Here is a 16,956-nt window from a genome sequence, read left to right on the forward strand (position 1 = left end):
AGTTCAGGAAACTCTTATTTTTTTCAGCTCTTTGACCCTGTGGTCCAGAATTGTTTGCATGCTTCAGTGTACCTACTGGGAAAAATATCTTACAAAGAAAGCGTAACCAAACAGGTCCATTATTTCTTGGTTAACAGAGTGGCTCCAAGTATCCTAATGGTATATTTTTCATAAACTGTTTATTTGGGGAGAACCTTAGATATATAGAACAGTTAAAAAGATAATACATTTTCTGTAATACCCTTCACCCATATCCCACTAACATTAATGTCTTCCATAACCATGGTATGATTGTAAAAATTAAGAAATTGACATTGGCACAACATTTTTTTTTTTTTTGAGACAGAGTCTCACTCTGTCATCCTGGGGATGAGTGATGTGGCGTCATAGTTCACAGCAACCACAAATTCTTGGGCCCAAGCGATCCTCATGCCTCAGCTTCTTGAGTAGCTGGGACAACAGGTGCCCACTAGAATGCCCAGCTAGGTTTTATTTATTATTTTTAGTAGAGACAGGATCTCGTACTTCACAGGCATCTCAAACTCCTAAACTCAGGCAACCCACCTGCCTCAGCCTCCCAGAGTGCTGGAATTACAGGCCAGAGCCACCGCCCCTGGCCAGCACAGCACTGTTAATTAAACCACAGATTTCATTCAGATTTTACCAGTTTTTCTAGTAATGTCCTTTCTCCGAGCCAGGATACCACATTGTATTTAACACTAATAATGTTTTTAAATTATGATTTTATAACTTTAGCTCTTGATTTCTAAAATGTATTACATAAAAGGATTCAGGGGTATATCATATTTAAGTTGCAAACCTCCTCAAGTCCCCCTGCCTTTTTTTCCCCATGTCACTGATTATGTCTTAATAGGCTGCCATAGTACATCAAATCTAAGATGTCACTGATTGACACATGTGTTAGCATTTTCTGTACCAACGACAAAATACCAGCAATTATAACTGTAAAGTCCCACCAATTATAAGATAAATCTTATGCGATAATAAAGTGAAAAATGAGTGTCTTAAAATCAGCAAAATATGGTACACATTTTACACACTCTACTGATTATCTCTTTGCCCCCATTAGAATGCTGATTTCATGAGGGCAGGAATTTTGTCTTTGTTCCTGATGTATCCTTGGTACCTAGCAGATAATAGATGTTATAGATGCTCAAAAAATATTTGTTGCATGAACAAGTGAATAATAATACTAGTTAATGTTTAGAAGCACTTGTTCAAAGTTCTTTACTTATATTAACTCTTCAAATTCTGTTTACTGTTCTATCAGAATGAGAATTTATTATAAACTGACGATAACCCAGAAAGTGAAAACTTTCAATACCTAGCTTAACCAGAACATAAAAATAGGCAACTGAAAGACATAAAAAGATAGAAAGTGTTTTTTCAAGATTATTTTATGTAAAAGAAAAAAAACAGAAAAAAGAAGAGTAGTTAAATATCAATCTTTAATAATTAACTGAGAATGTCAAAATGATACTTGTATTCATCAACAAAGATTGATTGAGCACCCCTCTATTCTTGGCAATTTCCCAAGTTCTAAACACTTTAGAATTCATCTAATTCTCCCATCCTGGGAGGTAGGTAAGCCTGTTTTGCAAATGAGAAAAACAAGACATAGAAAAGTTAAGAAACTTGTTCAAAGTTACACAGCTACTAAATGGCAGAGTCAAAACTGCATCCTCATTCTTAACCAGTGGGTTGCACTGCCTTGTAGCCACTAAAATCTCTCCTCGTGTGTTGATGGTATAATAGTTAAATGCATTTCAGAAATAAAGCAACAAACCTTTTGTGACCAACATGACCCTTCTTCATCCCCAGTAAATTAAGCTATTCCATCTTCTGACTGATGAATATCAAGAGACGAAAGGCAGAGCCAGGCCGCTCTGGTTGGCTTTTGTTTTATTGACATTTGATGTAACAAGCATGGTGTGAGGTGCTGGGGAGAGCAAGAGAAGACACAGGTGCTCCCAATGCGGAGGTGACAGGCTGGTAAACCAATGATCGCTCCTCACCATGGAGGTCTATAGGAGGTTCAGAATAAGCCTGGGGGAAGAAAGGGGACTTTGTTGATCTTTGAGGTTTGAGGGGAGGTTTTTTAGTAGCTGGGACAACAGGTACCCACTAGAATGCCCAGCTAGGTTCTTGTTGTTTGTTTATTGCAAGTATATTGTTGCATTGGTAGATTAGTCATATATGAACTTTCTTGGGAAAACACTGACATATGTTTGTGTATGTACATATATTCATTTATATATATTTTCGAAGAAATATAGACAAGAGACCTGGGAGACCCCAGAACATCAGGCATTCACATTCCTCATACTTATTACTATCCTGACATCAGCATATTCTATTATCATTTCTGCAAACCCTGTGAGCTTATGTATGGGATGGTTTGTAAGATCAAACTCTGGTCGCTCCTTTTTGGTTCTTTCTTCACTCTCCACATCCCTGGGTGGCCTGTAATTCCTGCCCATCTCATTTACCAGGATTTAGCCTTGCCATGGCCACCTGATTCTCATTGGTGGGGAGCAGGAGGGAGATGAGGGTAGGATGAGGAGAATAGATCTATCCCTGTGGCACACGCAATAAGGTGCAACACTAAAGTCATCAAGCCCAATGTTTCTCAATATTTGTTCTGGCCGAGATAGGGAACCAGAGCTGATTTCATGTTCCCGGGAACTGAAAACCATGTTGTCCAGAGAGGGGAATGGAGATGACTGCATCCAGCTTTGGGTCTAGAGGGCAGGAGGTTTGCAGGGCAGTAAGTTCAGCCTTCCTTTGCTCATCCACCTGGCAATGCAACTCCTCCTTCAATTGTCAACTAATGAGTTGGACCAAGTGGACACAGTGGCTCACACCAGTAATCCTAGCACGCTGGGAGGCCGAGGTGGAAGGATCTCTTGAGCTCAGGAGTTTGAGAACAGCCTAAGCAAGAGTGAGACCCCATCTTTCCTAAAAATAGAAAAATTAGCTAAGCTTTGTGGTGGGAGCCTGTAGTCCCAGCTACTTGGGAGGCTGAGGGCAGGAAGATTACTTGAATCCAGGATTTTGAGGTTGCTGTGAGCTAGGCTAACACCCCAACATTCTAGCCCGGGCAACAGAGATTCTGTCTCCAAAAAAAAAACCATCTTATTGTTGTTTTTAATACTTGAAAAGTCATTTTTCTCCAGCTGCTTTCTAGATTTTCTCACTCTTTTTGGCTTTTAACAACTCAACCATGCTGCATCTAGGTGTCTATCTTAAAGTTTATCTTCTTGGCTGTATAATTTTTTTTATCAAATTTAAGATGGCTCAGGGCATTATTTCTTAAGAATTTTTCTACCCCTTTCTCTCCTAAGACTGCCATTGCATGTATGATGATATGCTTAATGGTGTCTCAAATGTCTCCAAGTCTCTCTTATTGTTTTTCCAGTCTTTTTTTCTTTCTTTTCCTTTGATACAAATAATATCTGATGATGTATCTTGAAGATTATTGATTCTTTTACCACCTCAAATCTACTATTGAGCCCCTCTAGTGAATTTTTTATTTTATTTTTTGTATCTGAATTTACCATCTGGTTATTTGTTACAGTCATTTTCATGTCTTTATTGATTTTCTCTCTATTTGATAAGTCAGGGTTTTCCAAAAAAAAAAAAACAATGAGAGCGAGACAGAGACAGAGAGATACACTGGTGTCCAAGCTCAAAGCAGTCAGGTAAGAGGAATTTCTTCTTACCTAAGGGTGGGTCAGCCTTAGTGAGGCCTTCCACTGATTGGATGAGTTCACACATATTGTGGAAGGCATTCTACTAGGTCTATCAAGTCAATTATTAATTTCATTCAGAGACACCCTCACAGAAACACCCAAAATAATGTTTGACCAAATGCATCCTGTGACCCAGTCAAATTGACATATAAAACTAGTCATGACAATCATTGTCATATTTTCCTTTAGTTCTTTAAGCATAGCTTCCTTTGTTTTTTTGAGCATACTTTTAACAGCTGGTTTGAATTTTTTCTGCTAAATCCAACATCTATTACCCATGAAGATTATTTCTATTAGCTGTGTTTCTGTTTATGGTTGCATTTTCCTTTGTATGTTTTCTAATTTCTTGTTGAAAACTGGACATTTTAGAAAATATACCCTAGCAACTCGGCATTCTGATTTTTCTCCCCAAGGTGTTTTTGTTGCTGGTGGTGATTTTTGTTCATATGGTGCCTTTTGTCAAGTCTTTCTAACCACAGAGTACAGCCACTGATATCTATGCCCAACATTTTTTAAGTTGGCCTTCCTTAGATCAGGATAGCTTCATGCACAGCCAATGACTGGTCAGAGGTTGTATTCAAACACCAGGCCAGTGAGGCTTCCATTCTTTAGCAGTGAAAGTGTGTGTGATCTGGGGAACACATTCAAAGTTCATGCAGCTTACAAATCTGACCCTGCTTTTACTGTCTTTCTGAACTTCACGTATCTCTTTTGTATGTGCACCTCACATTCAGCCAGGAACATACAGATAGCTGATCATGTACACAGACTATCACCACCAGTGATATATGAGATCTAATCCAGGCCCGTTATGACTGTCTTATGTCTTGATCTTCCTGTCAAATTTCTGGATAATCTGCTGATCTGTTGCTTGCCCCAACCCTCGGAATAGCCATGATATTGGCCTTCCTCACTTGCTTGCCGTTAAGATAACTATTTTTTACCATACCCATGGGCATGGGGAAATCTGCTCTAAATTACAACAGGCCCCCCACTCTCCCAGCAGAGTAGCTGCTGTTTTTAAAGCTTGCCCCACTCCAGTGGAACTACCAGTCAAGAAAACTGAGTGAAGGCTTGAAACTAGCCTCAGTAAGGATGCCACAAACTCCCACTGCCCCTTTCTGAAATTTTTCTGGAATAAACACTTCTCAATTTGTTGTATGCCTTTGGTCAATTTTCAGAAACCTTATATAGTTGCTGTAATCATTTTGTTTAGTTTTATCATTGTCTTTTGGGAAGGTTATTTGCCAATCTCTTCACTCTGTCATTCGAAAAGTCCCCCTTGCCCATCCCCATAACTAATCCATCACTCAGTTCTATCAAATTTACTTCCTAAATATCTCTAGACTCCATTCCCTTCTCTTTGCCTCCATGATCTCTTCTTAGCCCTAACTACCATTACCTCCTGACAGAACTATTCGTAATTGCCTCCTTGGTAATCTTCCCTTATTCTAATCGGTCCTCTGCATTGCAGCTAGAGTAATCTCATCCTGAAGTATTTTTTAATTGTCTTATTTTTTTTATATTATTATTAAATCATTGTTTGTTTCTTTGTTTTTTGAGACAGAGTCTCACTATGTCGCCCTTGGTAGAGTGCTGTGATGTCACAGCTCACAGCAACCTCCAACTCTCGGGCTTAAGCGATTCTCTTGGCTCAGCCTCCCAAGTAGCTGGGACTACAGGCACCTGCCACAATGCCCGGTTATTTTTTTGTCGCAGTTGTTTAGTTGGCCCAGGCCAGGTTCGAACCCTCCATCCCCGGTTTATATGGCTAGCACTGTAACCACTGTGCTATGGGCACTGAGCCCCAAAGTATTTTCTAATCATGTCATATGTCTGTTTATCACCTTTGCTTAAAACTTTTTAATGACGTCCCATTGCTCTTAAGATAAAAATGTTTACACTAAAATGCCCAAAGGCGTACTTTGGGAAGCCCCTGGGACAACACTTTTTGTACAAAGAACCCCCCCCCCACCCCAGTCCCTTGAGGCCAGAGCACATTTTCTGAAAATTATAATCATAGCCTTCAGCTGGAAAATGTCTCAAAGCACAAAAGCCAACCAGCACCCAAGGGCCAACCAGGGCACTGGTTGGTCCACTGCGGGTGGAGGCAAGGAAAGCCCTGCTGTGGCTCTGGAGCCCAAGTTGGTTAATATCTGTCCAGTCACTAGATGATTCTGAATCTAAATAAACTTCTTTTCATATGGAAAAAAAACGAAGATTTTTAAAAATTCCTAACCCTTTCTATGAGGGCCTGGGTTGTCTCTCTGCCCATCCATATAGCTTTTTTTTCTAGACCACTGGTTTTTGACTGTCCCGGAATTGTCCTGTGCCCCTTCTTGCCTTATGACCTTGCACTTGCTTTTCCTTCTGCCTTAAGTTTCTCAGCCCTTCTTCATCTGGTTATCTAATTCACTCTTACCCCACAAATCTAAGTGCAAACATCACTTCCTTGGGGAAACTTCCCCTGAGATCCCCTGACTGTGTCAAGCACCCCTATAGTTTACTTCTTGGCACTACCTGAAATTTCCCGTTTATGCTGTGATCATTTCTTTATTGTCCCTTGTCTCTCTCAGTGAATTACAAGCTCCATAAAAAGAGTAGGAGCCAGATTTCACCTCTGTTCCTCAACATGTAGGCCATAGGATATGCCCAAAATCAAAGTAATGAATAAATAATGAATGCATCCATGCAGTACCCAAAATAGAGCACTTAATGACAATTCATTATTGATATCAAAATGTCATAAAAGCAACATTTTAAGCCTTTTGCTATTGAGAAAATCAAATTAAAACATGTATTATAAAGATAACTTACAGAAAGAAAGGATCTGGCGACTATGAATGCCATCTTTATCACATAAAAATCACTTCCAATCATTTTCTTTGTGCATACACATAGATACAATCTATGCATGTATGTGTGTGTGTATACCGTGTTTCCTCGAAAATAAGATCTACCCAAAAAATAAGCCCTAGCAAGGATTTCTATGCATTTGTTAAATATAAGCCCTACCTGATAATAAGACCTGGTCATGGGTGTGGCTATGCAGCGTATCTGCATAGCCACGCCATGAATTTCAGGGTGGAGCAGTAAGGAAGACTGGAATACCTTTTATCTGCCACAGCTCCTTTCTCTGAGCCATTCGCACTTGCGCAGGTGCATGTGTGGTAACCACGGTTGCAGGCATCCTATTGCGCACATGTGAACGGCTAGGGGAAAGGAGTTCACACATCACTAGCACCGGCCTACCAACAAGGTCGGTTCCCCCTGTCAGGTTCCAGAAGAAGATGACTTAACTGTATTTGAATAAATGTAGATTGTTGTATTATACTTAATAAAAATAAGACAGTCCCTAAAAATAAGCCCTAGTGTGTCTTCTTGAGAAAAAATTATTTTTTGGGGAAACACGGTATATATGCATAGGTGTAACTTGCATAAGATCCTTTGACTATATGGATATAATTTGCATACATAAAATATGAGGGATGCTGCACATACCAGGTTTTCCTAATCACACGTTTTCATATTTTACCTTACTCTGAATAACCATCACTTTAATAATGCCATACTACTGACACATTCTTGGAAAACTTAAGTTCTGCCCAAGTATTACCACTTTCTAAAGTGGGCAGGGGGAAGCTGGAATGACCAGAGAGACTCCAAACACCAAGATCATTAATTTTCCCCATGATTCCATGACTTCCCAAGTTCGTACAAGGGGGCATATAAAGTTTCCCAGGGCTGCCATTTTTAAAAAGTAGCAAAAACTAGGTGCCGGAAATATGTTATCTCACAGTTCTGGAGGCTAGAAATCCAACCTCAAAGTGTGAATGGCTTCTGCTGAGGGGCTCTCCTCCATACCTGTCCCCTGGTTCCGGTGGTTTGTGGCCATCTCTGAAGCTCCTCATCTTCACCTCTGCCTTCAGCTTAATGCAGAGTTTCCCTGCGTGCCCCAATTCCCCCTTTTTGTAGTCATACTGTATTGGGGCGCACTCTAATATAACCCCATCTTAACTAATTACATGTACCAGGGTCCTATTTCCAAACAAGGTCACATTCTGAGGTACTGGACGTTACAATTTCAACGTATGAATTTTGAGGAGATACAATTCAATCCATAAGAGGAACCAAACACCACTGTTGGTGTGATGAATGGAAAGATGTAACAGAATCCGAGTTTCAGACCTGGTCTGTCCACAGTGCACTGCTGCTGTGAGCAAACCGGGCCCATTTCTATTTCCTGCAGCTGATACAAAAGCATCTCTAGAGCCAAGCGAGGTGGATCACACCTGTAATCCTAGCACTCTGGGAGGCCGAGGCAGGTGGATTGCCTGAGCTCAGGAGTTCATGACCAACCTGAGCAAGAGCAAGACTCTGTCTCTAAAGAAAAAAACACAGCTGGGCGTCATGGCAGGTGCCTGTAGTCCCAGCTACTTTGGAGGCTGAGGTAGGAGGATCACTTGAGCCTAACAGTTTGAGGCTGCACTGAGCTATCAAGGGAAAGAAAGTAAGACTCTGTCTCAAAAAAACAAAAACAAAAACAAAACAAAAGTGTCTCTCCTAATCCTGCTGTTTTTAAAATAGTACTGCTGTGAAAAAATTCAAAACATAAAGTTTTTTTGTTGTTGTTGTTTTTGGTTTTTTGCAGTTTTTGGCTGAGGCTGGGTTTGAACCCACCACCTCCGGTATATGGGGCCAGCCTCTAGAAATGGGATTGCAGAATCAAATGGGAGGTCTAATTTGAGTTCAAAAGAGAGGCCTTTTGAGAGTATTGTAACACGAAGGGGCTCGTCATAGAAGGAGCAGGGTCCCTGGGCTGGAAGGGTTACCCTCACACATGCAATGCCACAGGGCTGGGATCATCCTCAGCCTTTTTGGAGTTGCAACACCCAACACATTTTGGTTGTTTATTTGATGTTGTGAAACTGCTTCCCCATCCTCTACCCAGGGGAACTGCCAAACACAGACTCACTTTTAAAGATTAATTAAATTTTGCAAATTTCATCATACCCTAAGATAATGCTGCCCTCTCTGGCAAGGATGTGAGCAGATGGCTGCAAGACACTGAAGTGGCTGGAGGGGAGAATGCCTGGGGGCCACCCAAAGGACGCTTAGTAGGAAACCATAAGTTATTCATCTTCTTACCAGTTTACAGTATTTTAGGAAAGGATTTTCACAGCTGCAAGTATACACATATATAGAACTGGATATCAAAGTTACCAGAAAAAATAAAACACCAACATTATTTGCAATAAGGGGTGATAGATTTATGCATGATTTTTTATGGGTGATTTTAATTTCTTCTCTATACTCTCCTCTATTTCCAAATTTTCTACTATAAACAAATTGCTGATAATTCAAAATAATAATATTGACTTTATCCTTTTTTTTGAGACAGAGTCTCACTTTGTTACCCTGGGTAGAGTGCTATGGCATCATAGCTCACAGCAACCTCAAACTCTTGGGCTCAAGTGATCTCCCTTGCTTCAGCCTCCTAAGTAGCTGGGCCTACAGGTGGCTGCCATAGTGTTTGGCTAGTTTTTTAGTAGAGATGGGGTCTCATTCTTGCTTGGGCTAGTCTCCAACTCCTGAGCTCAAGCAATCTGCCTGCTTCCCAGAGTGCTAGGATTACAGGCGTGAGCCACTGCACTCAGCCTTTCCATTTATTTTTTATTATATGCATATAGGTATAACTGAGCACTTACCAAATGCCAGGTAAGTGAGAACAATGGACAATGCCCCCCCCGCCCCCATCCTGTAGAACTTCTGTGTGGGGGACTGGATGGCATGTTATTATTATAGAAAAAGATTATTTGCCCCTTGGTATAAATGTTTACTTGGAGCAAAGTTTGGGAGGTTGGGGACATGGAGGTAAAGATTGCAGCCTGCTGAGGGTGACTCGTGTCCCTAAAGAAGGAAACAATGCTGAGTGAGGAGGTTTGAAAGTTGTGAGCCACATATTTCGTCTGTGTCTAGATTTTCCTAGAACCTGGCTCTGGGAGTCAGAGTTCCACCCTCCTTGGTCCAAGCCTACCTCTTGCATTCAACTACTTTCCCTGAGACATTATGAAACTCAAGCTGGGAAACACCCATACCAGCTACTACTGGTCACCGTGGGGCTGAAAACAGGCTGGGATACCCAGCTGACGTCAGTGTGCAGAGAGCCACACTGGCCCAACAGATCACTTGACTCAGGCGCCATTCCCTGGCAGGGCAGTGGACTTGTTCTGAGTCACTTTTCAAGGCAACCTACAGGATGTTTACTGAGATGAAAAGGCTGGAGGAACCTGTTTGGGGTTATGGTACGCGTGCCATTACTGATGTCTTAAGGTTTAGACAACAACTTGTTTTCTCCCTCTTGGACTTCATTGCTGGGAGCTATGATGGAAAATGAAACGATGCACAGTGCTCAGAACCCTGGAGAGGCCACAGAGAGTCAAATAAGTACACAGGACTTTGACTCCCCGTGGTCATGTTTCAACGCAAGCCACCAGCGTTCCCTTTGTTTATAAAAACAACGTGGCCAACCACATTGAGACACAAAAAGATTCATGGGTCTAGGAATCCCCAGTCCTGATCATTTATCCTAAAGAAATAATTTAGTAAGGGAGAGAAACAATCCTTGGCCTATCATGGTTAAAATCATGGACGTCAGCCTCAGAGAAATTATTTTGAGTCCAGTATTTGCCACTTAAGCCAACTCTCTGACCTCAGACAAGTTCTTCAACTTCCATTTCCTCACCAGCAAAATGAAAGTAATAATTTTCCTACTTCAGAGTTTTGTGAGCAAAAGCAATAAAAAGCAGAGCACAGAGCCAGGCGTACAGCAATCTGTCAGTATGTAACACATACTGGCTGCTGTCAGTGGTGGCTGATGAGCGCTCCACAGCTGGCTCTCCCGGGGACTATCCCTGATTTGTAGGGTTTGCAATTTCCTTGGTATAAATACTCCCACCATAGCTGATTTCACGCTGCCCATGTGAGGTCATTGAATGCAGAATTGGGAAGAAACACAAGCAGTTCTCATGAACCAGCACAAGTTCATCTCCAGCACACCACTGACTGCAGTCATTCTTGCTACTATATTTATTTCTGCCTGAGCTCTAATAGTGAAACAATGAAAACCTGCTAAATGCCCACACTTGGGGAATAGCTAAGGAAATTAAGACATTGATTCAAAGGTGTAAATACCCATTATAATCACAATTACAAAAGCCATTTACCACCATAAGAAAATGTCTGTATTAGTTTGCTTGTGCTGTTGTAATAAAGTACCACAAACCAGGTGGCTTCAACAACAGAAATTTATCTTCTCATGTTTTTGGAAGATAGAAATTAAGGTGTTGGAAGGTTTCTTTCCTTCTTTCTTTTCTTTCTTTTATTCCTTCCCTCCCTTTTTGTTTCTTTCTTTCTTTCTTTCTTTTTTTTTTGAGACAGAGGTTTACTTTGTCACCATGTAGAGTGATATGGTGTCACAGCTCACAGCAACCTCAAACTCTCAGGCTTAAGCGATTCTCTTGCCTCAGCCTCCTGAGTAGCTGGGACTACAGGTGCCAGCCACAACGCCCGGCTATTTTTAGAGACAGGGTCTCACTCTAGCTCAGGCTTCCTTCCTTCCTTTCTTTTCTTTCCCTCCCTCCTTCCCTCCCTCTACCCTCCCATCCTTCCTTCTTTGCCCCCTTCCTTCCTTTCCTTCCTTTCCTCTCCTTCCTTCCTTCCTTTCTTTCATTCGACAGAGTCTCCCTCTGTTGCCCTGGATAGACTGCCCTGGCATTAGCCTAGCTCACAGCAACCTCAAACTCCTGGGTTCCAGTGATCCTCAGCCTCCTGAGGAGCTGGGACTACGAGCACCTGCCACAACACTGAGCTAGCTTTAGTAGAAACAGGGGGTCTCACTCTTGCTCAGGCTGGTCTCAAACTCCTGAGCTCAAGCAACCCATGCCCCTTGGCCTCCCAGAGTACTAGGGTTACAGGCATGAGCCATAGTGCCTGGCCTGGGTTGATTCCTTCTTAGGGCTACGAGGGAAGGATCTGGTCAGGCTTCTCTCTTTGGCTTGTAAGTGGGTGTCATCTTCTCGTATCTCTTCTCAACATCCTCCCTCTATGAGTGTCTTTCTCTCTCTGTGTCCAAATTTCCCCTCCGTAAGTACACCAGTCCTATTGGATTATGGCCCACTCTGAGAACCTACTTTTAAATTGATTACCTAAAACAAGACCCCCTCTCCAGGATACTTTTACACTGTTGGTGGGATTGCAAACTAATACAGCCTCTTCAAAGAGCTAAAAGTAGACCTTCCATTTGATCCCACAATCCCATTGCTAGGCATGTACCCAGAAGAAAAAAAATCATTTTACCATAAGGACATTTGCACCAGAATGTTTATCACAGCTCAATTGACAATCACCAAGATGTGGGATCAACCCACGTGCCCATCAACCCGTAAACGATTAACAAACTGTGGTATATGTATACTATGGAATACTATTCAACCATAGAAAACATTGAGACTTTACAACTTTTGTATTAACCTAGGTGGAGTTGAAAACATTCTCCTTAGTAAAACATCACAAGAATGGAAAAGCAAATATCCATTACTAATACTCAATGTTAATACGAAACCTGTAGATGAACTAATACACACCCACACAAGAGAAAAACACACTTAAATTCCAGTGGAGGAAGAGAGGGAGGGAGGTGGGAGGGGGATTGGTAAGCTCTCACCTAACAGGCACAATGTAGGGGTGTATGACTCACCTCCTGGGTGAAGGGCTCAACTACAACTTGGACTTTACCTAACACACGCAAACAATGTAACATTATCATTTGTACCATAATATTAATCTGAAATTAGAAAACAAAATACCCTATCTCCAAACAAGGTCACATTCTGAGGCAGGGGTATTAAAACCTCAACATACCTTTGTTTGGAGAAGATACAGTTCAACCCATAATACTGTTTTCTAATATAATGCTAAGAGAAATAATAGTAAAAACAATAATAGCAAGCTTTTAATTTAGCCCTTGTAAGTACTGGGCACTAATGCTTCAAATATGTTAACTCTTAATTTTCACACCAGCCCTAGAGGTATTATTATCTTCATGTTGCTGATAAGAAAATGAAGGCAAAACAAAGTTGAGTCACTTTCTCATGCTCACATAGATAATAAGTGGTGAAACTGGGTTTTGAACCTGGTTCCTCTGGTTCTGGAGACCATGGACTCAACCTAGTCATCATCATACTGCAAAATTTTATGTGCATCATAACAATAATACTATAATGTGTAAAACATTTTTACAGACAAAACCTTCATAAAATATGCAAAATTGAAAATAATTTATGGTTAGGAAAGGGGTTAGTTTTATATTGTTACATTAATTTTATAATGAAAAACACACATACATGATTTTGTGGACTTTTTCTGAAGATAGAGGATGCTTTGAAAAATCTTCACAATCTGGGAAAATTCTTATATCTAAAGAAGGGTGATAATTACCATTTGGGATGGCCATTCCTCAAGACAGTCTGTCCTAATGATCCTTATTTTTCCTCTCACATTCATTAAGGGCTGACTTGTGTGACCAATAGAATGCTGTGGAAATAATAGCTTGTGGTTTACAAAGCAAAGGTCAAAAAAGGCATTGTAATTTCTACTGTGGTCTCTTGAATCTCCGGCTCTGGGCAAAGCCAGCTGCCATGTTGTGGTGACACTCAACTAGCCCTGTGGAGAGGCTCAGCTGGAAAGGAACTGTGGCCCCCCTAACAGCAGGCAGAATCAACTTGCCCTTCATGTGAATAGCCTACCTTTGGAGCAGATTCTTGGCTACAACCTTAAGTGAGACATGAAAACCCCCCAGTCAAGCCATTCCTGAATTTCTGACCCACAGTGTGGTAAACAGAATAAAGTTCCTCCAAAGATGTCCACATCCCACTCTCTGGAACCTTTGAATGTGTCACCTTCTATGGCAAAATCAACTTTGCAGATATGATTAAGGACCTTATGATAGGGATATTATCCTAGCTTATCTGGGTGGGCCCCCTGTTATCACAAGAGTCCTTCCCCCTGTCATCACAAGAGTCCTTTAAAGAAGGACGCGGGAGAGAGCCAATAGTCAGAGAAGGAAATGTGATGTCAGCACAGAGATCAGAACAATGTGGCCATGAGCCAAGGAAAGTGGGCAGCCTCTAGAAAATGGGAAAAGCAAGAAATGAGTTCCACAGAGCCTCCCAGAGGAGTGTACTCTGTTAACACCTCCATTTTTAGCCCATAACATGCATTTTGAATTTCTGATCTCCAAAACTATAAGGTAATAAATCCTTTTTTTAAGCTAGTAAATTTATGATAATTAGTTACAGTCTCAATAAGAAACAAGTACACACAGAAACCATAAGAGATAAATAAATTAATATTGTTGTTTTAAGCCTCTAACTTTTGGGGAAATTTGTTACACGGCAACAGATAACTAATAACACCATTATTCATAGAAACTTTAAACAATAGGCCAAATCCTAAGATAATTGGCCTTAACCTCTCCATCAGATTTATCTAAATACATTTATCCACTGATTCCCCTGGATTCATCATCCTCAATCACCCTACCTCAACATTCCAGAATAAAAATCATCTGCCAACCCCAAACGTGACATCAGTCAAGTCCTCAAGGGCAGGAGAGAAGCCAGAGGTTCAGCAACTGCACTGTGTCACCTTGTCACATACCAGCTAATTCATTCTAGCCCCTTCCAAAGAAGTGTTATGATTCCCAAGTTCCAACTCCAAAATTCTCCTGAGCCCTTCTTTGTTTGTCTCTGGACCAAAAAGGCAGCAATTGGTCACTCCATCTATAAGACATTAGCCAGTTTAGGAAATGACTGCCAAGTCAGAATTCTGCCTTTTCATTGAATGTCTCTCCCATACACCTTTGAACCATATTGCTGTTCTGTCATTAATGAGCTAAGTAGATCTTTGACACATCCCCACTTTATATTTGTTAAAAAGCCATGTTTTTAACTGTCTTAAATTAAGACTTTGACAAGAGAAGGGTTTCTCTAGCGAGAGGTGCAGACAGGAGAGCAGGACCTAAGCATCCACGGCTGAGAGGCTGTTTCTATTTTTCAGCCCTTTATTTATCCTCTTCATCTTAAACTTACAGTTTTGTGTAAATGAATCTCTTTCTTCCAAAGAAACAACCTCCCCTCTACTCTCTCCTGGAAGTCTTTTTTTTTTTTTTTTGATACTTCTCACCCAAGAGTGCATTCTGGTCCCTTGCTAGCAACTTTCTCCTAAAAACAATCTGTCCAAAGTTACTGACAACCTCCCAACACAGCTGATGCTTTCTCACCTTTAACTTATGTAGGTTCACTGTAGTAAAAATGTTACAGCTACCAGTATCTGATATTCATTGAACGTCATTGACCTTTACTGAATGTTTTGAGCATTTGTAGTTCACTGGGTGTTCTCAGACGTCCAATACTATTTGCTCCTTCTTGCTCATGTAATTATCCTTCTTAATAGCTCTCAAGTCCACCTTCTCCTCATCTCCCATGCCAGGGCCTCTGTTGGGGCCTGCTCTCTCTCTAGAACATTCTCTGGAATGTTATTTCTACAACAAATTTGACTGAGGTACATCTCTGATGAAAAGCCATCTCCATTGTCTCTGCAAAGCCTGTTTCAAACCTGGCATGGACCTTCAACATGCTGTAAAGGAAAATAAAAAATCTCAGGACGCTCAAACTTACTATACCAAAGGAAAATTTAAGCCTAGAAACTGATTTGTGCAACACCCATGCCAGCCATCTGTTTCCCAAATGAATGGCTGTCACTTCACAACCTTGTGGCAAAGCATTGTATGTTAGCAAGACTCTCCCTGCAAGAAAGGCAAAAGGCCTCACACATCTGTAGATGACGACCCTCGCGAATTATTCATAAGTAATTTTTTATTGGCCTTCCAAGACTTAATATCCTTCCATAAACAAATGCCTGTCAATTGTAGTTAAACAATCTAAGTCAAGCTCCTAAAACTACAGTCTGTTAGATTTCACACTGATAAGGTCCATTACAAGCTTATCTTTGGCCGGTCCCAGTGGCTCACCCAGTAATCCCAGCACTTAGGGAAACTAAGGCAAGAGGATCACTTGAGCTCAAGAGTTGGAGACCAGCCTGAGCGAGACTCCGTCTCTATGAATAAGAGAAAAAGCAGGCAGGCATTGTGGCAGGTGCCTGTAGTCCCAGCCACTTCAGAGGCTGAGGCAAGAGGATTGCTTGAGCCCAAGAGTTTTAGGTTGCTGTGAGCTAAGACAACATGGCACTCTACCCAGGGTGACAGAGTAAGACTATGTCTCAAACAAACACACACACACACAAAAGCTAAAAAAAAAAAAAAAAAAAAAACACACAAGCTTATCTTCTCAGGTACAAAACAAAGACAAGATCAATTAATCTTCCACCTAGACTGGGTGTGCAATGGCTCACACCTGTGAAGCCAGCACTTTGGGAGGCTGAGGCAGGTATAGTGCTTGAGCTCAGGAGTTCAAGACCAACCTGAGCAACAGTGAGACCCCATTTCTACTAAAAACAGAAAAATCAACCAGGCATAGTGGTGGGCTCCTGTAGTCCCAGCAACTTGGGAGCCCGAGGCAAGATGTTTACTCAGGCCCAAGAGTTAACAGTTGCTGTGAGCTATGACAACATGGCACTCAACCCAAGGTGACAGAGTGAGACTCTGTCTCAAAAAAAAAAAAAAATTCTCCACGTATCCTGAGATGACTACCTAACTCATTATTCCTTTATTCCTTCCCCTCCCACCCAAAGATTTACCTCATCTTGTATAAAATCACTGCCTATGGACTGAAGTTTCACAAAAATGTAACCCTTTGCTTCACCACCAACCCCCGCTTCCTACATGGTTCTCCCTTTTAGGAAATATATGAATACTAAGCCTCCCCAAAATGTCTTCAGACAGTACAAGACACAGACATTTCTGTGACTTTTGTTTTTCCCTGGTGCATCCTCAAGTTCCATAAACCTCGACTGGTTGAGACTCTTACCTCAGCCTCTCATTTTGGTTAACAATGCAAACATTTAAATTATATCCATGTGCCACTCAGCTAACATCTTGCTCACATTATCCATCAGATAAGGAAAGAGACATTCTTTTTTTTTTTTTTTTTTTTTTGAGACGGAG

General features: G+C 41.2%; 1 protein-coding gene across 1 annotated transcript in view; it reads left to right on the forward strand.

Moving 5' to 3' along the window:
• The first annotated feature begins 9,641 nt into the window (after positions 1-9,641).
• MARVELD3 (MARVEL domain containing 3) overlaps positions 9,642-16,956 on the forward strand; it is a 30,981-nt gene continuing 23,666 nt past the window's right edge. The window contains exon 1 of the mRNA XM_023514095.1: positions 9,642-9,647. Coding sequence (XP_023369863.1) covers positions 9,642-9,647 — 6 coding nt within the window. The remainder of the gene's footprint in view (positions 9,648-16,956) is intronic.

Source organism: Otolemur garnettii, unplaced genomic scaffold, assembly GCF_000181295.1.
Source record: "Otolemur garnettii isolate 467f Iridium unplaced genomic scaffold, OtoGar3 scaffold00047, whole genome shotgun sequence".
In the NCBI taxonomy this organism is placed as follows: Eukaryota; Metazoa; Chordata; class Mammalia; order Primates; family Galagidae; genus Otolemur; species Otolemur garnettii.